Source organism: Limanda limanda, chromosome 21, assembly GCF_963576545.1.
Source record: "Limanda limanda chromosome 21, fLimLim1.1, whole genome shotgun sequence".
NCBI classification, from domain to species: Eukaryota; Metazoa; Chordata; class Actinopteri; order Pleuronectiformes; family Pleuronectidae; genus Limanda; species Limanda limanda.
Window position 1 is genome coordinate 20,771,991 of NC_083656.1, and position 22,232 is coordinate 20,794,222.

Below are 22,232 nucleotides of genomic sequence, written 5' to 3' on the forward strand. Positions count from 1 at the left end.
GGTGGTGATAGATTGTGTGTGAAGAGTGTTTAGAGTTATAAACACATGGATCAGCATTTCAGATCAGCAAAAGGAAACCAACACATGGCAATGTGTTAACACAGTCAAAAGGAAATGGCGTACATCCGCCATTGCTCCTATTGCTTCTTCTTCCACCGAGCACCGTCGCACACACACACTCGCATATACACACAGGCACACACACACACATGGACACAAGCAACTAATGACGTCGGACTCATGCTGCGTAAACACCGGTAGCTTCTCGTGGACGTGTCGTGAAGCAGCACACGGTCCACCGCAGTGAAAGTTGTGTTCATTGGGTTTTCTGCGGGAAATGCGCGCCAACGCACTAGTTTGGGATTTGACAAGCAACACATATTCATCCGCTTTCTACATGAGTGTCAAGAGCACGGCAGTACCCGGATGGAGTGTCATGGCCGCCGTCGCTGTGGTTCCACAGAGAGGAGAGAAGGAAGGCAAATGTTTCTGATGTGTGTGTGGTTTTTTTTTTTCAAGCTCAGCCTTGTTTCCGTGATGTCGGATGTTGACGGGACGGCGCCTCAACTTGCACCGAGTTCATAGTAAGGAACAAGAGAATTTCCGTAACTTTGAATATCTTGGCGTGGGTGGGGGCTTGATTTGTTGTGTAAAATAACTGCTTATTCAACTCCTCGGACCGTGACACTGTGCCGGAGTGGCGGACACGTCCCCGCGCACCGGGCTCGAACTCTGCCACAGTGCCGCGGGTCCGCACCGGGCTCCGGGCGGCTGCTTTGTGGCGGAGAGTCCACAGCCTGTGTGTCTCCCCACTGATGCAGCCTCCCCTTCCCTCGCCTTCACCAAACTTCACTGTGGAGCGAGGCACTCTCAAAAGTGGAGCTTGGTGAAATGCAGATGGTGAATTGTTTACAGGTAGAGGTCCACGTTGCTGCTGCTGCTGCCTGTGCTGCAGCGCTGTGCCCGGCTCCGGGTCACAGGCTGAGTGCTGAGTGGCTGCAGTTTGGAGACCATGCAACTTTTCCTCTCTCTCTCTCTCTCTCTCTCTCTCCCCCCCCCCCCCCCCCCCCCCCTTCCCGAGCCTCGTTCCTACGCGCCCCGTGTAGATGTAGTGGGCCTGGAGCGAGCTACCTGTTTACATCCCAGGTGATCACTGAGTCCCGCTCACTTTTATCACACCCCCCAGTTTGGCTGTGTCCACTTTCAGCAGAAGCAATGGAAGCTCGGCAGGCTCATCTTCTGTGTTGTTGAGTTTGATCTGTGAACCATCACTCACCCGGCCTGTCTTCAGGTATGCTATGGACACAGGTTATGTAAGTGAACAGCGTGTGAGCGGCAGTGCAATGTTTTTGGACTAAAGTAGTTGATGCAGACAAGTCATAAGAGGACGGCAGCCATTTTTTCCCCTCTAACATGGCTTCCTTCAGCTCCACAGGCCTGACAGCTGACTGAGACCTATGGAGTTGTAGGATGATGCAGGTCTGCTGACCTCACATTAATATTTAAAATGTGTGAAGTTGAATGGAGGCGGTGACTGCAGCAGTCAACCTTCAGCCTGTTCAAGGAGTGGGACCCTGTTGCATGTCACTTATGTAATGAGGCCTGCTTGCTTAAAAATGTGGCTCACAGGAAATACCATCCTTCACTCGCAAGCGCTTCCCCATGTGATCGTCAGATATGGCAATGCCCCCCCCCTCCATCACTCTCACAGCTAAATGTAATTTATGCTAACTCATCGATGAAGGTGTAAACTTTTGGTTCTGGGTTATACAACAACACAACTGCACCACAGATAGTGTTTTTATTGGCCAGTTAACCAGTCTGCTGCCCAAATGTTTGTTTGTGCTTAAAATGTTGGACAGTTTTGAAAAACTAAAGCTCCAGAGGGAGCAGTGTGATAAAGTGTTAAAATAAATTAGGGAAAAAAATAGGCAGTGTGTAGGAAGTGCTCCTGTGAAGAACTGTGTACAGATTCAAAGTAAAAACTGTAAGATTCAATGCTGACAAGTTCTAAAAGTCTGAATTTTGAACATGTCTTTACACCAGAATTTGTTTGGACAATGAAAATCCAATCACAGAGCAGAGGACAGGTCATGTGTAGAATAATATGAGACGTAGGAATAGATTGGCTGTGGAGATCAACAAAGGGAAATAAATTGAAAATGGCGCATATCCTTCATTGCTCCCATTGCTGCTTCCTCACCCGAGGGCGCACACGCACCCCAACTTTATTTGGTCTTGATGAACAGAGATCTATGTGTATGTTTGCATATAGAGCTGATAAGTGAAGTGGTGTGAATAGACGAAACTAGAGCTGTCCACTTGAAATCAGATCTTTCAGGATGGACGTTAATACCAAGTCTGAACAGGGCCATACAGAATCTTAAGGAGTTAACATTTCGATGGTCACATATTCTCTGCTGCTGAAGGCTGAAAACACTACTTAGATGACTGTACCATATAAAAGGTGGAACATTTGCTCGTAAAACCTATAGTATTTGAAACCAGCTAGTGTGTTGAGGAGCAGCAGTAGGAAATGTTGGGGTTGTATTGGCTTTGTTCGGGACTGTCTCATCCACTGCATGGGAGCCAGTCCTGTGTTGTCCCCGTAGAAAAGCTCAGGGAAGTGGTTGCACTGCTCTTTAACAGAGATAAGGAAGTTAATCAAATGTGCATTCAACAAAGAACCAGTTAGCCGGGTCCACCCATACAAAACTAACCAAGCTTGACCGGAACCCGACAGGCATTCAGGTTCATCTGTACAAACCAAACTTGAACCTGATGCAGTTTGTAGCTGTGCTAAGTGTGTTACTCCGTCCCTCACATGCATGGTTATTGTTTGATTTACCCTATGACAGACATGTGGAGTGTTAAAATTAAGGGGTTGAAGTCTATTTGGGCGGCAATCCTCTTAAATTGCATCTTTGAAGTGTTCACATGCTGATTAGGGGCTTTTGTTTGCAACTTCCAAAATTTGTCTGCGATTGGCAAATTGTGCTGAAAGTCATGTACTCTTCATCCCTGAAGTTGACAAAATGCAAAAAAAAACACAAAGCATACATTTAATCTTTGTGCCTAAGTTTGTTTTCCATTGTGGAATGGTCTGATGAGTTCTCCTTATGGCCATAGACTGGTTTCTGAGTGATGCAGTCAGTCATAAGCATACACTGAGGGGTAGACATCATCTCAAAACTAATTAATGACTAATGATTAATGACTCACTAATGAAATCTACAGGAAAAGTTGTATTAGTGACTAAAACTTGAGCTGAAGTCTGTTGAAGGTTTCACGCTGAAACCTCAGGAGCAAATAGTAGGTCAGACTGCCTCACTGTTACTGTGCCTTTGAGGCTGATTAATGAATATTCTATGTTTCACATGTGTTAGAGTCTCAGGTTATGAGTGCTCATACAAACATGCTAATGTTAAGACTGATGGTCCTCATTCACCAACCGTTCTTCAGAAGACATTTTGTCTTAAAACCACTAATGCAGTTTTTATGAAGAGTAACATTTATCAATGTTTTCTTTTTGTTCAATGTTTAGGATTTGTTCTTATGTAAGAACAGAATCTACACACCCAGAAAAGCACACTTACAACTGACAACTGAAATGCTGTAAAATAATCATATAGTTATTTTGTTTTTTTACTTTTAATTCAGTTCTATAATAAGATTTGAATTTATCTGAAAGACCATTTCCAGTGCACATTATAATTTTCTTAAATGCATTGAAATATTGAAGAGATCACATACACAGAATATTTGGTCTATACTCCAGAAGATAACCCTTTTTAAACACATGAACATGTTGAAGAGGTTATTATTCACAAAAATAGTCACCAATCTTAAGTTTTTACACACTAGTGTTAATCAATCAATCAAATTGTATTTGTATAGCCCATATTCACAAATCACAATTTGTCTCATATAGGCATAACATATTAAATGTGTCACATGTTCAATAGTTTTGCTGCTACATCCTTAAGTACAAAATTTTCGTCCAAGTGCAGCCTGTTAATACTGAAAACTGAGTTTCTTCTGTTCTCACACGAGAGATGGATCAGGAGATTCAACCGCACCACACCCGGATTTGAGGGCGCAGTGCACCCTGTGTGCGCACTGCGCACCAAGCGGGACCGTATACCCGAATATGATTCAAAACATTTTGTCTGAACCTGGCCCGCCATGTCTGTTCCTGATGGGTCCCGTCAGGCTCAGCTGAGAGTTCACCTGCAGTGCTGTGTTTCCACCTCATAACTCTGTGCACCTTCCTTTTATTTTCCCCTCATTCCCTTGATTCTGTGCTTGACCATATTAAGTTAGACTTCAAATCTGCAAATTAAACAATTGTTTTTACATCTTTTATGTGACTTTCTTCAGCTTTCACTGAATGTATATCTGCATTCCATGTATTTTAATTTGTTGTATAGTATGTGTACTGCTGACTATACAAATTATAACAACCTTTTATTTACGGGTTCAGTCTGGTACTGCCCTTTCTTTAGATCTTTGCTCAATCTTTCCTGGCTTCTTAAATGGTCTTTTCAGTTTCTGAGATTTCTCTGTGTGTACTCTGCATTGCAGTCTCATGCCCTTTTATGGGCCTTAGCAGGGCGTTTACCTATGATAATTGGAAAAAACTGGAACGTACTCTTAACTTACGCAGACATTGCATTCATCCATATAAAAAGACAGATGCAAACAATTCCGCAGTTTCAGAATGTGTCATGAATATGACGTAGAGTTTTCTTAGAAAATTCCTAAGAAGATATTGGTGAATGAGGCCATATAACCACAGTCACCAAGCAGTTCTCTTAGCAGGCAAACTACATGACAATGTTAATTCGTCCATGCTAACTGCTTTAAGTTGAAACTGTGATGTCGGTTTATATTGTTGAACACACCCAGGTCATGTCTTTCTGTCTGTGGAGCTGACTTTGTGAATGAAGCCTTATCGAGTCTCCAAGCTGCTGTCTCTCACTGGAAAATATATCATGCTAGTTGCCACAGTCGTCTATTAAATAGTTGCGTTCGGTTTGAAAAATGTTATACAATGGCAGAATAGGTCACATACAACTTAACTTCCAAACAGTAACTTCATAGGTTTCCAACAGGGTCTGCTTTGTTTCTAAGTGGTGAAAACGATGTGGCATTCTGCCCAGCAGAGTTCTCTGTATTCTGTTGAAGGGTTCTCATGTTCGTAGCATTGAACAATAACATTACATTTTAAGAGAATAATCATTTGTCAGAGTTGATCACTTGAGGTTTAATCACCAAAAAAACTGTGACAAATTGTGTTTTTTTTCTAACACTTTTTCTTCAACAAGATGTTCTCCACACATTTGTATTTCCATGCTTGAATCATTAGCAGTCAGTAATAAATGAACGGAAAGTTTAATTGTATGGCTTCATAACTGAGAGTTGAAATTTCTGTCCCTGTTTTACAGGCACAGTGGCCACACTACAAGCTCCTGCTCTTCAAAGAGGACATGTATTGATGTTTTCCTGAAGGATTACAGGTAACAATATCTTCTTCTTCAATGTATTTTTACTGTTTATTCTTACCTCAGCAATGAAGCTATAACTACTGATAGGAATGGTAGATCATGTGTTGTAACTTAAGTGTTTGGGTTGTGTTTTGGGATTTGTTTTACTGGCTTAGAGGGTAGTTTGCTTTTCTACCCTCTCAATCTTTACTGTAGTTATTATTAAATTAAAGTAATTATCAAATAAATACTGTGATTGTTGCATCTCGTTTTATTTTACTCTTTCTCCTATTCAGAATGTAGTTTCTCCTTTTAACTGAAAAAATATATTTGTGTGATACCAAGGTGAACGTTTTGTTGCTTTCAGTCTTGGGCTTCTTCCACCACCATGAACGAACTGGAAGTGATTGACATTTTATTTGTGGTTCTCGCATCATTGCAAAATAACAATGCATTTTGTAGAGATTTTTTTTTAAGTGATGATGGTGTGTTCTGTTAACTATTCAGATGAACAGGGGCAGTATTCCTGAAAATACTTGTTGATTTTAAATGATGTTACTGGAGCAGTTCTGATTAGCATGTCTTGTATTGAGCTTATTAGCTGAGATGATTTAATTAAAATTCAAGTCCTCAAATAGTTACGTGCCTTATAAAGTGGCCTGTTTGTACATGTTGATCACATAGTCGTGAGCAGGGGTCTAATCAAAGAGCACAGAGCAGCAGCTAAGCTACTGGCTCAATCAGGTCAGAGGTGAAGGTGACCGACACCAATAATCTCGTATGTAACGTCATGGGAAGCTTCACAGCCTCTCTTTCAGTATGAGACAGAAAATGCTCAAACAAGGTAAATGCAGAAGTTTTCTGACTTTTTCTTTCCATTTATATCTGAACACAGTGAATGTACAGTATTCTGTGTATTCCGACTGGGGGAATTTGATTCTTCCCACCATTCTAATGGAGCATGGGAGGAAACACGCTGAGCAAAATGTGTCATTGAAGACACTTGTAAGCAGAGTGATTCTGTTTTGACTACATGTTCCGCAGCCAGCCCGTATCTTTATTTAGACTTTCTTTGAGTAGCAAATCTAACATAATTTCCTCTACGTGTGAGGGTCATTAGGGGGAGTTGAGTGGGATTATCTGACCTTTTTCATGATACATTTGTTTCTGATGACATTAACAGCACCTGAATAATGAGAACAACACAATAAGGAAATCTGAATTTGGTTTCACGTTGAATGTGACTTCAGCTCTGACTGGTGCACTCATGTAGTGACCATTCTCCTGTATTAATATAGTTACTTATTTGTTTAGGCCACACATAATTATTACTGTCCTTTGCTTTCTCTTGTCTTGTCCTAATAATAATAATGCAATAATAATAATAATAATTTAGAAACAATTTTGAGCATGACAGCATAGATACAGTACTACAGTACTGAGTCATTACAAGGATTTATATATGTAGTTGTTGGTATAATTAATTGAAAACAAAGTAAAACTGTTGTGAACCTGCTGAAAAGAGACACTTTAAATGGAATGTAACTTCATCTTTCTCAAAAACTTGTTAAATGATGTATATACACTAATTATCATATTGATGATGCTGTCATATTTGGAATATGCCAAGTGTTAGCTGGATTCACTTTTATCTGTTTGTTCTTTACTAATTTGGATCACCTTTGGCTGCATACTTCTCAACCAAAGGTTGTCATGCATAGTTATAATTAAGTGGATATATAATACATTGTGTTATTTTTTTTCTTCTACAGCCCTTTTAAATAGATAACAAATGAAGTGTTCTGTGTTTCTTAAAAACTTATTTGATTTCTTCTCTTACAGATATCTGCAAATTTACAACTATGGAAGAAGACTTCATAATACCTCATGATTCTGCCAAAAACTGCAGCATATCAGTAATAGTGGAAGAAAAAGACAAGGTAAAAGACTTGTATAAGCCCTTCAGAGAAGTGACAGATGGGACACAATTAAATAATGCACAAGAATCTTCCATCAAGGAGCATGGAAGTTCCAGCAAGAAAGATAAACAAGCACTCAATAAAGGCCATTGTAAAATTCAGCAAGGGGCTGTTTTCTCTGGAAAGATTCTGAGTTTTGGATGCTCTGTGTGCAAAGACGATTTCACATACAGCCCCAATGATCTCCTCAAACATTTTCGAGCGGTTCATGAAGGAACCCTTCCAACATACCCTTGTGATCTGTGTGGCTTTGTCACAAACGAGTTCCCTGCTCTCCAACGCCATCGGATTGGGCACAAAAATACCCTTGTTACATGCGAGCTCTGCAACAATGATGTTCAATACTCTCTGCTTTTGCTCACCAGACACTACATCTTGTGTCACAGTCTAAATGGACAGTTTACCTGCGACTGGTGTGAGTTTACTACTGTGGATGCAGGCACATTCGTGCAACACATCCATCATCATAATGAGAGTCATTGGAAGTGTTTAAAATGCAGACACATCAGCTTGAACGAAGAAGGTCACCAGAGGCACATGAAAGCTCACTCGGATACATTTCCCTTCACTTGTCAGATCTGTGGATATGGTGCAACACGAAGCGAATACCTGAAAAAACACACTTCAGCTGTTCACAAACAGGAGGCTTGGCAGTCCATAGAAGACGGCAGCAATCCAGCAAATGCAACTGCAACCTTGAAACTGTTGCTGAAAAAGAGTTCTGAAGCTAAGGACACTCAGAGGATATCAAAAATAAACAGTTTTTCTGGAAGTATAACCTACCAAAATGGCATTTCATTTGAGGATGCCCACCACGTTTCGGATGGCACTATTGCAAAAAAGGACACTAAAAACGGGAGCAAAGGTTCTCATAACACAGAACAGTCAACACCAGTGATGTTACCAGAATGTGACAGCTCTGCCTGCTCTGATGCAATTCACACAAGTCCTAATGCGCTGAGTGCTCTGATGGTTAAGAACAACATTTCTCTTCCTCCCAATTGTACAACCAAAGTGATGGGATTCAAAATGGTTGATGGCAAAAAACATTTGGTCCTTAAAGTGATCCCAACAGCGAAACAAGACTCAACCGTTCAGAACAATTCCTCAATTGTAGATGTGGGATTCTTGGAACAAAATTCTGTGTTGGATGAAAGTAAAGACTCTGTTGAGAATGGGGAAAATTATTTTACAGCTTCACCAAGAATGGAATCTTGCAAACAGATGGATCAAGATGATATTATGGCAGTAAAAGTAAAGATTGAGGAGGAAGAAACCTCTGTTTGCCACCTTGATTCCACCCCACACAGAGATTATGTTGAGAGAGAAGCTATTCCTTTACAAAAAATGTCTTCGGCTTGTGCTGATATCTTCCATTCCATAACAAATGATGATGTGGACGACCAAAATCACCCAAGTCAAACATGCTCAGACAGAAATATATTTGGTAGCAACTCAATCTCTGTAACAGTTAATGCTGATGCAACTGGCCATAGCAGTTCTAAAATAAGTAAAACTTTAACAGCATGTGCTAGTAACATCACAGTTGTATCTTCACCTTCAAAAGTTGCTCAGGAAAAACTGCTTTCCAAAAAAACTACTAGAAACCTTGGTGCTGCAAATGAGTTATCATTGACTGACAGAGTGGCAGATAAACCTATTAAGGAACACAAAGTAAACTCTTCTTTTCATACTATAGAAAATGATGAACAAACTTGTCTAAGTACTTCAGACAAGACTAATAGTGCTGGACCTGAAAGTAAACATAAAAATGGACAGCAAAATTTAAAGCTTTCATCAAATCCAGTACTTGCATCAGAGTCATCCCCACACACTCCAGGTAGCAGAGAAAGTGCTGTGGGCACTGAAAACTGCACTCAAAATTCACCGAACCAGGAAGTGTTTACCTTTCATAATTATTCCAAGGAAACATTCTGTACTTCACCTAACACTTCCCAAAGCTTTGACAATATGTCTGAATACCCAATTGACAATCAAATTTTTTGTGAATCATCACAGTTCAGCCTAACATTGGCAGAGTCTCCAGAACCATTCACGGAAAAGGGCAAAAGGGTTAGAAATCGGGAGAGAATGAAAGATGTTGAGGTTGATGAGTGCACAACTAGTTTTGATGATCCTACCACTGAAGATGAAAATCCAGAGTCCGTGTTCCAAGACTTTAATATCATCAAAATTGAAGAGGACAGCATTCCAATATCAAAAACACAATCCGAGTCAAAGAGTAATTCAACTTCCTTTGCCAGTTTTGTAGAAGAACATTCAGATGAAATCATTACCCAACAGCTTCACAAGGAAAGAGTAAAATGTTCAAATGCCAGCAATGATTCTTTGAAACAATCAAAAAAAACTCTGCGAATTCTTCAATTTCCAGAGGGCAAGAAGCCAGTACTCCTGAGGACTACCGAGAATCCATTTGCCATGCCAGTACAAGTTACGGGAAGTCCAGGATTCAAACTGATATCCAATTCTTCAAATCCTCAGATTAATGTCTCTTACTTGAAGCAAGGGGCAGAAAGATCAAGTAACCCAAATGGTGTAACTTCTAACCCAACCGGTGTAACTTCAACCCCAAACAGCTTGACAGTAGGTGTATCAACGCCAAAGGTAGGGGTGACTGAAAAAGGGACGGCTCTTCTCTCTGCTGTTCAACCAGGTGTTGGTACCACCTCAAGTCACTACTTTATCAACAGCCCAGGTTTAAAAGGTCCTGTACTCCTTTCAAGCTCACCACAGAATACACCCATGGACAAATCGGCAAAGACACAGTCTACCTGTTACTTGGTACAAAGGTCTCTTCCATTCCTCCATACCCCTGTTAGTCCCGGCCTCAGACTGGCAAGTTCACAAGACCCACTGAACTCGCGGCCAGTTCTGGCCATGCCCATGAGCTCTTCAGACAAACCCAGCAGTCTGCAGCCTGGTCGACAAGCATTCTTTCTCCGGTACATTTCTCCTTCCAAATCAGGCCTACTTCTGAACAACCAAGACACAAAGACTGGGAGTCAGTGCAGCCAAACCAGTGAGAGCCCAGGAAACAAACTCGTATTCAAAATTGTCGCCCCTACTGGCCTTACAAGTGGTGCTCCCACCTCAAGCAGTCAACCTTTGTTTTTGGCCACTAGACCTCAGACCCAGTGCTTTCTGCTGTCATCAAACAAAACCAAGGCAAATGCCTCCAATGGAGTCAAGAAATTGAGGACAATCCAAAATACTGCACAGAAAGAAGTCAGGGAATCTTGTATTTCACCCACTGAACTGAATGTAAAAGTGCAACCGTGTGAAGCAGAGAAGCCTATTCTAGCCCAAAGGCCAATTCGTCCTCCAAGCCAAAGGAAAAGGCGCATAAAACCATTGTTTGATGAACTTCAAGCAAGTGGGAATAAAGCAAGACGACTCTCAAATAGAGTACTGACTGAGAAAGAGACTGCTGTCTTATGGAAGCCCGTAGCCAAAGAAGTTGAAAGGACACTGAGACTTTCCCCATTCAGTTCTCTACAGCAGATCAAATGTCCTCGTCGGTACCAACCTGTTGTGGTGCTCAATCACCCTGATGCTGACATTCCCGAAGTGGTGAATATCATGAAGGTAGTTAACAGGAACAAAGGTGCTGTTACTAAGGTCTCTCTGTGTCAGAAAACAAGCCAAGCACTCTCTGAGCTTGGTGCTCAAGGGAAGAACTACTCAACCAAAGGTGTGTCATCTCATGGCGATGATCCCAGACCTCGGCCAGTTCATAGTTCTGTCCGAGAACGATTCCTTTTGAAACTTAAGCTAAGGAAAAAAAGCAAAAAAAAGTATGAGGTAGTGGAACATTTATCAGGTTGTAGACCAGAGTCCATGGTGTTTGACTGCTGGTTTTGTGGTCGACTCTTCAACAGCCAAGAAGAGTGGATTGGCCATGGCCAGCGGCACCTCATGGAGGCAACTAGAGACTGGAATAAACTGTTCTAAACTTTTCCATTTCCTTCAAATGGCTACATATTCTGTCCGTATGAGGTGGAACAAATTATATATGTTGTATATTTTTATTGACCTTCCATTATATGTTTGTTCTGAACATGTCAAAACATTCTTAGGTGAATTATAGTTTATCTTTTCATGTGTGCATATTCTGGTAATTTATGTACTGGTAGCATAATTGATATCATAAATGCACAGATCACATTGAACTGTGAAAATGGTACACTGTAATCAGGAGTTGTAGGAGCACTGGCTTAAAAAAGGGGATAATATCAGTAAAGGTTATATTAGTTGGATAAATGACTCAGGTGATTTCATATTGATTTGATTTGCCATTTTTGTGCATAAATATCAAATACGCATAGGCCTAGTTCAAGGGACTTTTGTATATGTTATTGTCCTGCACATGAAGACAGGAAACTTTATTGTTCAGCTTAATTGATGGCAAGTTCAATTGTTTTCCGCTTTTGTTGTTTAAAAAATGTTCTGTCCAAATAATTCCTTTTATGTACATTTTAATTAAGAGGATACCATTTTACACTACAATCAGGTGTAGTCTAGTTTTCTAATGAGGATTTTGTCAACTTGTAGCATGCGTTTGTCAATGGCAGAGCTGAGATTTTTCAAAGTAATGTTTTTAGTCTGCCAAATGTGGAAAGCAGCAAAATATTGAATCTTTGACACAGGGATACTTTATTAATCACTGCAAGTACTTGACAAATGAAGATCGGCCCATAATACACCCTATGCAATTTCATAAAACTTAAGTTTTGTTGTGAGCAGCTCAGGCTTTTAGCTTGTGTTCATGTTGCAAGACACGCAATCACATTTAAATCTCAATTTAATGATAAAATCTCAATAGTCCCATAAATTAGCTTTAAGATGGAAAAAAACATTTTGTGGGTAGTAATGTTCCTTCACAGTGATTTCAGATACAGGATGTAAAAATCTAGAGAGACATGATGTGAAAATCTGTATCGTAAAATACAAAAATGTCAAAGTGAAGTGTTTGCATGGGACCTGAAAGTAAGATTTGGCATTGTTAAAACTTTGGATACCACAGTTGACAATATAGTTGCATTATTGAAATCATTGCTTATTGGAGAGGTCAAAATTCTCCTTAAGTACCCCAAACACTAAGTGATCAGTGGTAACTAATTACTGTACATCCTTAGATTAAAAAAGTTATTAAAGGCCAAATGATTATTCCTTAAGGACAAACGGTAAGTCTTCTTAATAAAAATAATGAAAGGTAATATGCTAAAATGGGGAGCATAGAATCTTGGTCAACATTCAGAAAATGCAGTATATGTACACACACGTTTTTTTTTCTTCTGTAAATTTGTGTTATAAACTGTCGGTCACACTAATATTGTTACCTGGTTTGGTTGCCAACAGGGAGAATCAAACCAAAAGAAATGATTGACCGGTTCAAATCTGCTCAGCTAAGAATGTCAAGTCCTGTGTAACTCTGCCACCCGCTACAAATTAACGCTGTATGAGCCACTTGGACCACTACAAAAGCTATAAATAAAAATATATGTTTGACCCTTTAACGTGCGTTACTGGAGCTAGGGCTGATCAGAGAAAGGATAGACGTCACTTTTATGATGAGAGGGGCTGGCTGGATCACCCCAACATCTCATACCATTTTAATGTAAAGTAAGCACATAATGTGACAGCAGAAAACATGTATCCCTGTACAGGAATAGGTAGATGTGTGAAATGGACCCAAGATAAAAATGCAGTAAAAGGTGTTTTTACTGTTTTTAGTTCGATAAAGTTTCTTGGTAATGTTTAACATTGGGAGAGGTGATTTATATTGACCGATCCTTGGTTTTCATGCTCTAAAGAAGTAATAGGAGTAGTAGGATCCTTGAAGGTGATCCACATATTTCACTTACCCCTTTTATTGCATTAATGTTACTGTAAATCTGCTCACTGTCTTCAAGCTCAGTATGCTGTACATACATTTATTTAAATTTTACACCTCATACTTATACAGCAAGAGGACATGGACTTAGTTTTTTCTTCCTGGGTATTAATGATGTTTTTCATGATTATCCAACTGTTGATGAATGTTTTATTCTGTTCAATATGCAAAGTCGACTGAATAATGCAAGCCATGCAAATATTTTAAATGTCTTTTTTTAAAACAATCAGCCTCCACTTGCTGATGTTCTGACCTCAGCAGGACATTTCAAAGTTCAAACAACGCATTAAATAAATTACTAATATCCATAGATTAAGCATCGATATTGGAGCCCCTTCATTTGTGAGACACTAGATAAACTTTTACTCAGTCCACAGCTGTTTTCACAAGCTCTCCTTAAAGAGATTGTGCTATATTTTACTGAATACACTTGGTTTAAATAATTTGGTTTATTCCTCTGCACAGGCTCAAGTCGATGTTAGCCAAACTTGATGGGGCTCAGTCACTGCATCTGGCTGGTGTGTGTCAAGAAATGGTTCCAGTAGATAACTCCCCCAAAACCGCAAATTGCCATCCCTAAATTCTTCATGACAAATAAATCACGTGGAATATGGAGGGCTGTAAGCTTGAAGTGTCTTCAAGTGTATTTCTGGACATTGAAAGGCCAGCGGTTTCCCCTGCTAACCTCTGTACTGTATTGAAATCAATACCCAGCCTATATTTTTATATGTTGCTCTAATAGAGAAACCAGTACTTGTATTTGTCAGAACATTGACTGTTCTTAAATACACCAGGGTAGCTACCTCCTAAAAAAACCACCTCTCCTATGTTCTTAATGAAGCCCCATTTCAAAACCCAGCATTCTGTTTATCCCTTTAGAAGACAGCCCAGCTCAGTCAGAACCTTTGTAAAATCTACCCTTTACAATTGAAGTTAAATAGGCCAGCTTGTAAAATATCTGAAATCCAAAATGTTATAGCTTTGGTTTAAGGACTTGCGTTATCTCATATCCCCAAATGGTCAATTGGTGAATTTTTTTCTTCAACAAATTGTGCTGTTTGGAATCATACTCTCAAGGGCTACATCTAAAAATACTGGTCAAATATACTTGACATGAAAAGATAACTCCTTTGTTTTGTGATGAATGTGATTTGCATTTTCTAAAATGCAAGTGATTTCAACATGTTAATGCCAATACAGTGTCAAGATTGTGTATTGATCTATAGAGCAGTTCACAAGGCTGACAAAAATGAGCCTCACATCCATACTCAGTGCAGTCATTTGACATGTGCACTGTTACCAGGCCTGCACAGCTTTTGATTAAGTAACTAACCTCCGCCAGACTGCCTGATTTGACCACAGCCAAATGGATGCAAAGAGTTTTGTTTCTGATGGGTTGTTTGTTTTAGACGGATCCACATGGCTTCACTACTTTGTTACAACCACCTTCATCTGTTTTGCTATTTCTGCACTTCTCTCAGAAGTATCGTGATATCTTGACACCGCTCATTGTATGGGGATATGCTGCTAGATCATGTTATTTGGTCAGCTACATACAATATTATAGGTTTCTCTCCTCAAATGCTGAGCCCACGATGTACAGTAAACTGTTCCTGTCCAGCTGCCTGTTAAATCTTTTTAGAATCTTTCCTCATGCTATAAGTGCCTCAAATGTCTTTTTGCAGGTTGACAATGTGTACTGTGTTGTTTTGTTTATCTTAGTGGTTCACTCTCCTCAAATAAATGTACATACCTTACGGAAGGAATGTGGTGTTTATTTTTATTTATACATTTTAGTAATAAATATTTATAAATAATCACAATTAGTAATATTCTAAGCTCAGTGGTGTTGAGAGAGAATGAGAGAAATGCTTAGTGGATCATGAGTTCCCCCAGCAGTCGTGGTCTGTAGCAGCATTGACCACATCTGACCTACCTGATTCAGTTCTTGTTATAAGCACTACGGAAGAGGAAAGTTGTAATTCCAACCTTACATGTCTGCCTCCTGAACCTAAGAGAATCTAGGAGTTGTGATAATATAGCCTGAGAACATCCATTTGTGATAGTATAGTTTGTTAATAATTCTGAGGACAGAGGTGATATTATAAAATTATTTCACTATGCTGACGGTGGTGCTGAAAAGATCCACATGAGGGCAGCACAATACTAAATGGCAAGTCTTGGCTCTTGCATTTGACTGAACAGAATATCTTTTATTACAATCTAATCAAGTTAAAAAAAGTTTGACTGAAATTACTGTCATTTCAGTGAAAGCAAAAACATTTAAAGTCATCTTCAGATTTCTGATCATGTCTGAGATTTTCTTTCCATTTTATGTTATAACTTAGAAGCAAATTCTTGTACATAAATACTTATGCATAACTATCATAGTATGCTGCTTTAACTGTTTTTCCCCTTAAAAGGGTTCAGTGCAGATGTCACATTCATTGATTGATTGATTGATTGATTAATCAATCAACAACGGTCAGAATTCATATTGCTTATCAGTCCACAGGCACTATCCCCAACCTTCATGCATCATTGAAGAGGTTTGTTGAGGACTAACCATTTTCAGGGCCTCCAGCAGCTCAGGACACCGTGCCACTGAGACTATATATGCAACCTCCTGACCACAACATTGAACAATTGACTCTAGACTAGAGTCTTTCAACATGGCCTAATCACATGTCTCCAAACTATCTTGGGAGGCATGAGAAGATCTTGTAGGGTTCTGGAGATCTAAGCCAGGCATTCCCACTTCACCTTCCCACAACTATAACTACTGCCTCCCCCTCCATCTGATCAAACTCAGCACAAATTGATGATCGGTACACAGACATGCGGCCACAAATCTGATGATATGACCAACAGTTAAGCATAAATCAGCGGATGTTCTGGTAGCTTGTGCACTTATAAACCCACTAATGCTCAAATATAGCGTCAATTTTTTTAATTCACGCTAAGATTTCACAATGCTTTGCTTCAAACCCTTTCCACCCTGGAAAATAGCTCCTGCACAGATTTGATCTGTGCCTGTTCAAAACTACTCATATTTACTGTTTACTGAAATTGTAGTACCAGTCTATTTTACTTTTTATTCAAAATTTAGCAAAATTTGCATCCCTGTCAGTATGAATATTTTGATGTGAAATACATGTAGGTGAGTCACATTTTTGTGTCATGCATTCTTCAAGCAAAGGCCTATAGCCTCCCCCCTTTCCAGGAGAGCTGTGAGTATTATAACTAAATATTTAAATATGTAGGAGTCCATCTAAATTTATATCAGTGACCATTAAGGAGACGGGTTCAAGTGTCTAATACTGAAAAATATAAAAATGCTTTTCTTTGTGGGGAAATTGCAGGAACATTTCCAGAGCAGAGGCAGTGCAGGAGACCGACCGGCCATTTGTGAAGCAATTCTGCAGTAATTGTACGGAAATATACAATAACATACTAAAAGCAGTGATCTATAACTATGTGTACAGCATGTCATGTCATGTAGGCAGGTGCGTGCAATAGGCCAGCGCAGCAGGAAGAATGCCAGGTCTGCAGGCCTCTGTAGGGCTTCAAAATAGGTCATGTTCACATCAGGGACATCTGCATAATTTTTTTGACTTCTCTGCTGCTGAAGTGGTTCAGGCCTGTGGCCTGTGGCTGTGGAGGAGAGCACTGTGTGGGGGATGGGATGGATGGATGGAGAAGATCTCTTCTTGAAGCGTTATCATTAGCGATGCTCAGACACAAATGCAGGAGATGACGGATGACTTTTCATAACATATTTATAGACATAGCCCTTTAAGCTCTGGTTGTGTTGGCTTTGGAATGTAAAGATGAAGTGGTTATTCTACTCTGTCAAACGATAAGTCACGAACTGTTGTGTCACTTGGGTGAAAATAACAAAAAAGCTTTTGTGTAAAACATGTATTCACAACCCTGTAGACTGAACATAGTTGTGGGTAGTTGTGGGTTTCAGCTATTGCAGCGAGAAAGGAATGTCGCTGCCTATCCACAAATTCATGTCAATGCAAGTCATTTGTTTAAGGCAAAAGAGAGCCTGAGATTACTCTCATAGCACAGTGTTAAATATACTGACAATATCATAAGCACTCCAACCTGGTGTTGGGGTTTCAATTTAACCAAGACCACCCCTTCCACATGACTCCAGTAAATCTCCTTAACAAAGCCATAATATTTTTATTACACTTTAGTTTCTATGAGTGGATATTGTGAGAAAAACAACAAAATATGTTTTTTTTAAACATTATTTACAGGTATGTTAATAACCGGCAGTTTCTTAGATTTATACATATGATGGAGTTGACAGCCAGGCTTCATGTTTTTGAGGCTGTATGGGGGGGGCTTCAGGCTAAATGTTAACACATCTTAGTTTAGCAGGTAACATATTGACTGTGCTCAGTCATCCCGTTCATAGTATCTCCACTGTTGTACCTAATTGTACATTTGCATTTGGACTTGCTTGAGTGTCTTAAAAATCTGCTTCTAAAAATATAACAAATGTGCACAGATTAAATCTACAAATTTTTCGTTTGTCATTTTGTTAATCATTTAAATGTTAATCATGTTATATACGCTGTTTAATTAAGTATTAATAATTATGACAAGAAACAAGGTTTTAGGTCCAATAAACTGGAAATAATACTATACAATATTCACGATGAATCGTTTCAACGTCAGTGGTACGGTCCTTTGAACAATGACTCATGCTGTGTTTCACAGTAAATCTTTATTTCGAGTGCAGACAACACACAGTGCTCATATTGGCACTCCCTTTGTCTCACAAGGTGTCCCCTTGTTTCTTTACATTGTTGAAATTCCACAATAGACGTGAGAAATAAAAAAAATGCCACATTAAAATGGTTTCATGCTTGGGCAGTATCCTTCAGTATCAGTTGAACGCTGACAGGTGATCTCTGTCCCTGGGTTGAAAGCTGTCGCAACACTGGGACACAACAACACATCACATGTACACAGTCATCAACGTCAGGCTGAAGGTTAGTGTCGTTTGATGATCACGCCTGTGATACATCAAACTGGGATATGTTGACATAAAAGTGAACACCTGTGTTTAATCTACAATATATGACAGGGTTGACATCCCTCTTTGAATTGAATAGTGTCCCTTTGAAGGCCTAATTATGGCCTAAATTTAGAATGAAATGTAAGGATGAGTGAAATTTAAAATATGTAGCTAAATACCATGAACCAGAGAGGTGTTTGTTTAGAAGAGCATCTTTTAATGTGGCGAGTCTGAATTACGTTAGCCGTAAAACCCAGAATCTCAAAATCTCAAGGATCAAAGCTTGAAATAAACAAACCAAAAGTATTTTCTCAAGCTTGTTGCAGAACTGCATCTATATGATACCGATGTACTGTGTCTTACACCTGTGCCTGCAAGGGGATGTTTTTAGTTTTTTGCAAATAAAAAGTATATCTTAGAGAAATTATCATTTTTTTTGAAATCGAGAAAAAAAGCGCATACACTTAAATCCTCAATTAGCCGTAATATATATATATATATAAATATTTCTATTATATTAATATGATTATGATATAATTTATTATCTCTATATGCTCAAAAGTCTCATTATTTGCTCGGATATGAAACAAATATGATACCATACATATCAGGGATTTGATGAAGTTAGCTCCATAGTCATCACCTGAGGTAAACCCATGACAGCCGAAGCAACCTAAAGTCACTGATGACATGCCAATGACAGCCTTATGAAAAAGTAATTCATGCTTCATGCAAATACATGTAACTAGAGCAGGGGTTGGCACTGGGGTGGAGGGTGTGAGAGGTAATTTTTTATATAAGGGCTGGCAGGAAACACGTATTCCCAATTGGAGACTATCACGATACTTTTGTAATTATTCAATGTGTCTTATTAGTTTAACTTATTATAATTCTTCAAGTATTGGGATTCAATAATATGATTTACTGCAATTTTGTTCAACTGCACTGGCGAGATCTTGATAGTAAATACTTGTTCATATAAATATCCAGACAGAAATGTTATGATTATCTCCATTTACAAAATTGCTATGATAAACGCAGAGTAAACCACCCAGCTGCATGAACAAGCAGGCAGCTTTTGTTAATATATAAGTGACATCCTCTTCCTGTTTTGGTTAGGCAATGGGAGACATACTTCCTTTTTGTACGTGTGCATCAAGCATCCATTTTTGCCATGAAATTTCAGCCAGAATTGCATAGTGAAAGTGAGGTTTATGGGGAACCTATCTAAATGCTAATGGTGTTATTGTTCTAAAGCCATTACATTGTGCTATCAACATTTACTGCATGATGATAATTCGAAGCAAATCACTCTTCTATCGCCACTTTAAACTATTTAATGAAAAATTAAAATGATCGAGTGATCTAGGCTCAACATCTCTCAAACACCTCTCTGAAGAAAATGTAGTCAAGTTTGTGGAACAACTTGAGGGGGTTGCTGATGATCTTCTGAAACCTGAGTTCAAGTTCATATGATGCTACAATGTTAAGAGTGGGCTGTGTGGAGCTTTTCATCACAGTGAAAACTGGCACATAATTTGGCACTGTACAAAGTTTCTGCTTTGTAGCACATTGCACTTTTCTTTTGACTTGTTATCTCACCAGGTGAAGGTGACTATATTACATACTAGTGCAATATTTGTCAGACCAGAGTCTATTTGGCAGCATACACAAAGTGTCTCCATAGAAAATGTACATACACTTCATAAATTAATCTTTATCAATATATTTGTCAATGTAAAATTCAGCAAGGTGGATCAATAATAACAAATATATACAGCACAAACACACCACATCTGTATTTACCTACTCATGCACTGCACACATAAAAACACACATGCTCACACGGATTCAAAATCTGTTTTCGCATGTGTCAATCATATTCAGAATTATATTGTGTCTGTTGGCATCAGAAACATAACATTAACAAATATAGATATTTTTAAAGGGGCAATGTATGCAAGATGGCAAATTCATACTCCATACCAGTGATGGGCAGCATGTTCCCAGAAGGTTGGAGTGTCCACTCTTGCTGTTAGAAGGAGGACAATGCAATCTCTGATCTCTACTCCCTACCCCCCTTCTGCTGTGCCATTATCAGACTGACCATAGGACACAGCCTACCGGGACAAATCCCAGTGGTCCAATGTATCAGTTGGCTGATGAAAAAAATGAACATGGTACTCTCTGAACCATGTTCCAGGACTGGGACAGTCAAATCACACCCAAGTTTCAACTCTCTTACAGTGCAGATGTTAACATGAATACATTTAATACACCACTACACATCTACACAATTCATAGACGTCTTTGACAAAACATCAAAACTGTTTATAACTGTTATAATCTTAGTCAATTTTTCACTGTTTAGAATGTGACCTATTATGCTTGTTTTCTAGTATGACATTGTCAGGTCAATTTGCTTTTGCAAATGGTTCTGGAACCTCAGTTCATTTTCGATTTTCGACCTTGGTGGTTCTGACTTTGGCAGCCCTCATAATTAATCTATTATCCTACAAAAATTGTTAACACTTACTATAATGACGAAAAAATATTTCTTCATTGTAGAGCTGTGTGCAGTGCTCTTTGCCCAACTCTCTCTTTCTCTCACCTTGCTGGTGGCCTGTCAATAATCCATATAGTTTTTACTAGCCTCTGCAGGCAGGCAGAATTTGGCATAACACTAGAACATACTGCTTTTACTGTGCATTTACTTCTCAACAGGCAGGCTGACCTGCCCTCCTGATGCATCAGGTGCATATGATAGCATACTGCACAATCATCAATCTACATATTATCTAAAAGATCTCATGGAAATGTTGATTCAGGGAAACATTTGTTCATGATTTGGGAAAAACCTGATTTGGGAAATTAACCTGATGCAATGAAACATGCATGCTGGCCTTCAATGCTCTCCAGATGATTTGTTTTTTACTATTCCTGATGACAGAGGCTAACAGACTGTTCAATTTCTTTAATCTGCTATTGACTGTTTGGGCTGCTGGAAATGATCAGATTTGATTTAATCCTCCACATAAATACAATAAGTTTGCTGAGGTCTAGAAGTTGAAGTGAGATTGGGTCCACTGGGGTTGCTTCACCAATCCATTTATCTGACACGCAGCTTATTCCAGCTCAGTGACTGACATCCACGTTACTATAGCAGTGACACCGGATGACAAAAACACTTTGACAAGATAGTGGCAATGCCATGCATCCAGAGGAGCTGCAGATGACTCCCTCACGTACTCACAGATGAAAACACACCTTGCTAATGTCTTTTACATGTTGCATCTCAGTGAAATACTTCCACTGCCTCAAAGTACAGCATCCACCTTTTCCAATTCAATTTGGACGTCCATCTGGTCTCTCTGATATTCCACACATTTTATGGGGTAACATAGGCAGAATGAGCTGTGGTTAGTGCAGATGATGTGACTGACAGATGTCTGCTCTTCACAAAAAAGGTCAGATTTTGTCTCACAGGGATTACCCTCACATACCTCACTGATACATTGGCCACATTTATATGGACTTCCAACACTGTTACACTAAATATACGACAATAAGGAGGCGCATTATAGATTGTTTTTAAACAAAAATAATTTGATATTACCCCTTTAAAACAGATCTATCCAAGTATTTAAAGGTGAAATCAGTGATACTTCCTCTTTGCATAATACTGACCATTTTCTAAATCAGGTCTAATTATCTCATGGTCCATTTGGATCAGCTCTCACTGTCCTTGGGTCACTCTTGGGTGGGATCCCTTTTTTCTTTGGATGGGTCGAAACACGTGAAGACCTCTTCCTCTT

At 39.3% G+C, this 22,232-nt stretch overlaps 1 protein-coding gene across 1 annotated transcript; it reads left to right on the forward strand.

Annotated features, from left to right (window-relative positions):
* Nucleotides 1-341: 341 nt before the first annotated feature.
* On the forward strand, nucleotides 342-15,141 carry si:ch211-214e3.5 (zinc finger protein 518A). Its single transcript, XM_061095507.1, has 3 exons — nucleotides 342-584; nucleotides 5,448-5,519; nucleotides 7,329-15,141. The coding sequence occupies exon 3, from the start codon at nucleotides 7,349-7,351 to the stop codon at nucleotides 11,435-11,437; it is 4,089 nt and encodes a 1,362-aa protein (XP_060951490.1). The 5' UTR covers nucleotides 342-584; nucleotides 5,448-5,519; nucleotides 7,329-7,348; the 3' UTR covers nucleotides 11,438-15,141.
* Nucleotides 15,142-22,232: the final 7,091 nt, after the last annotated feature.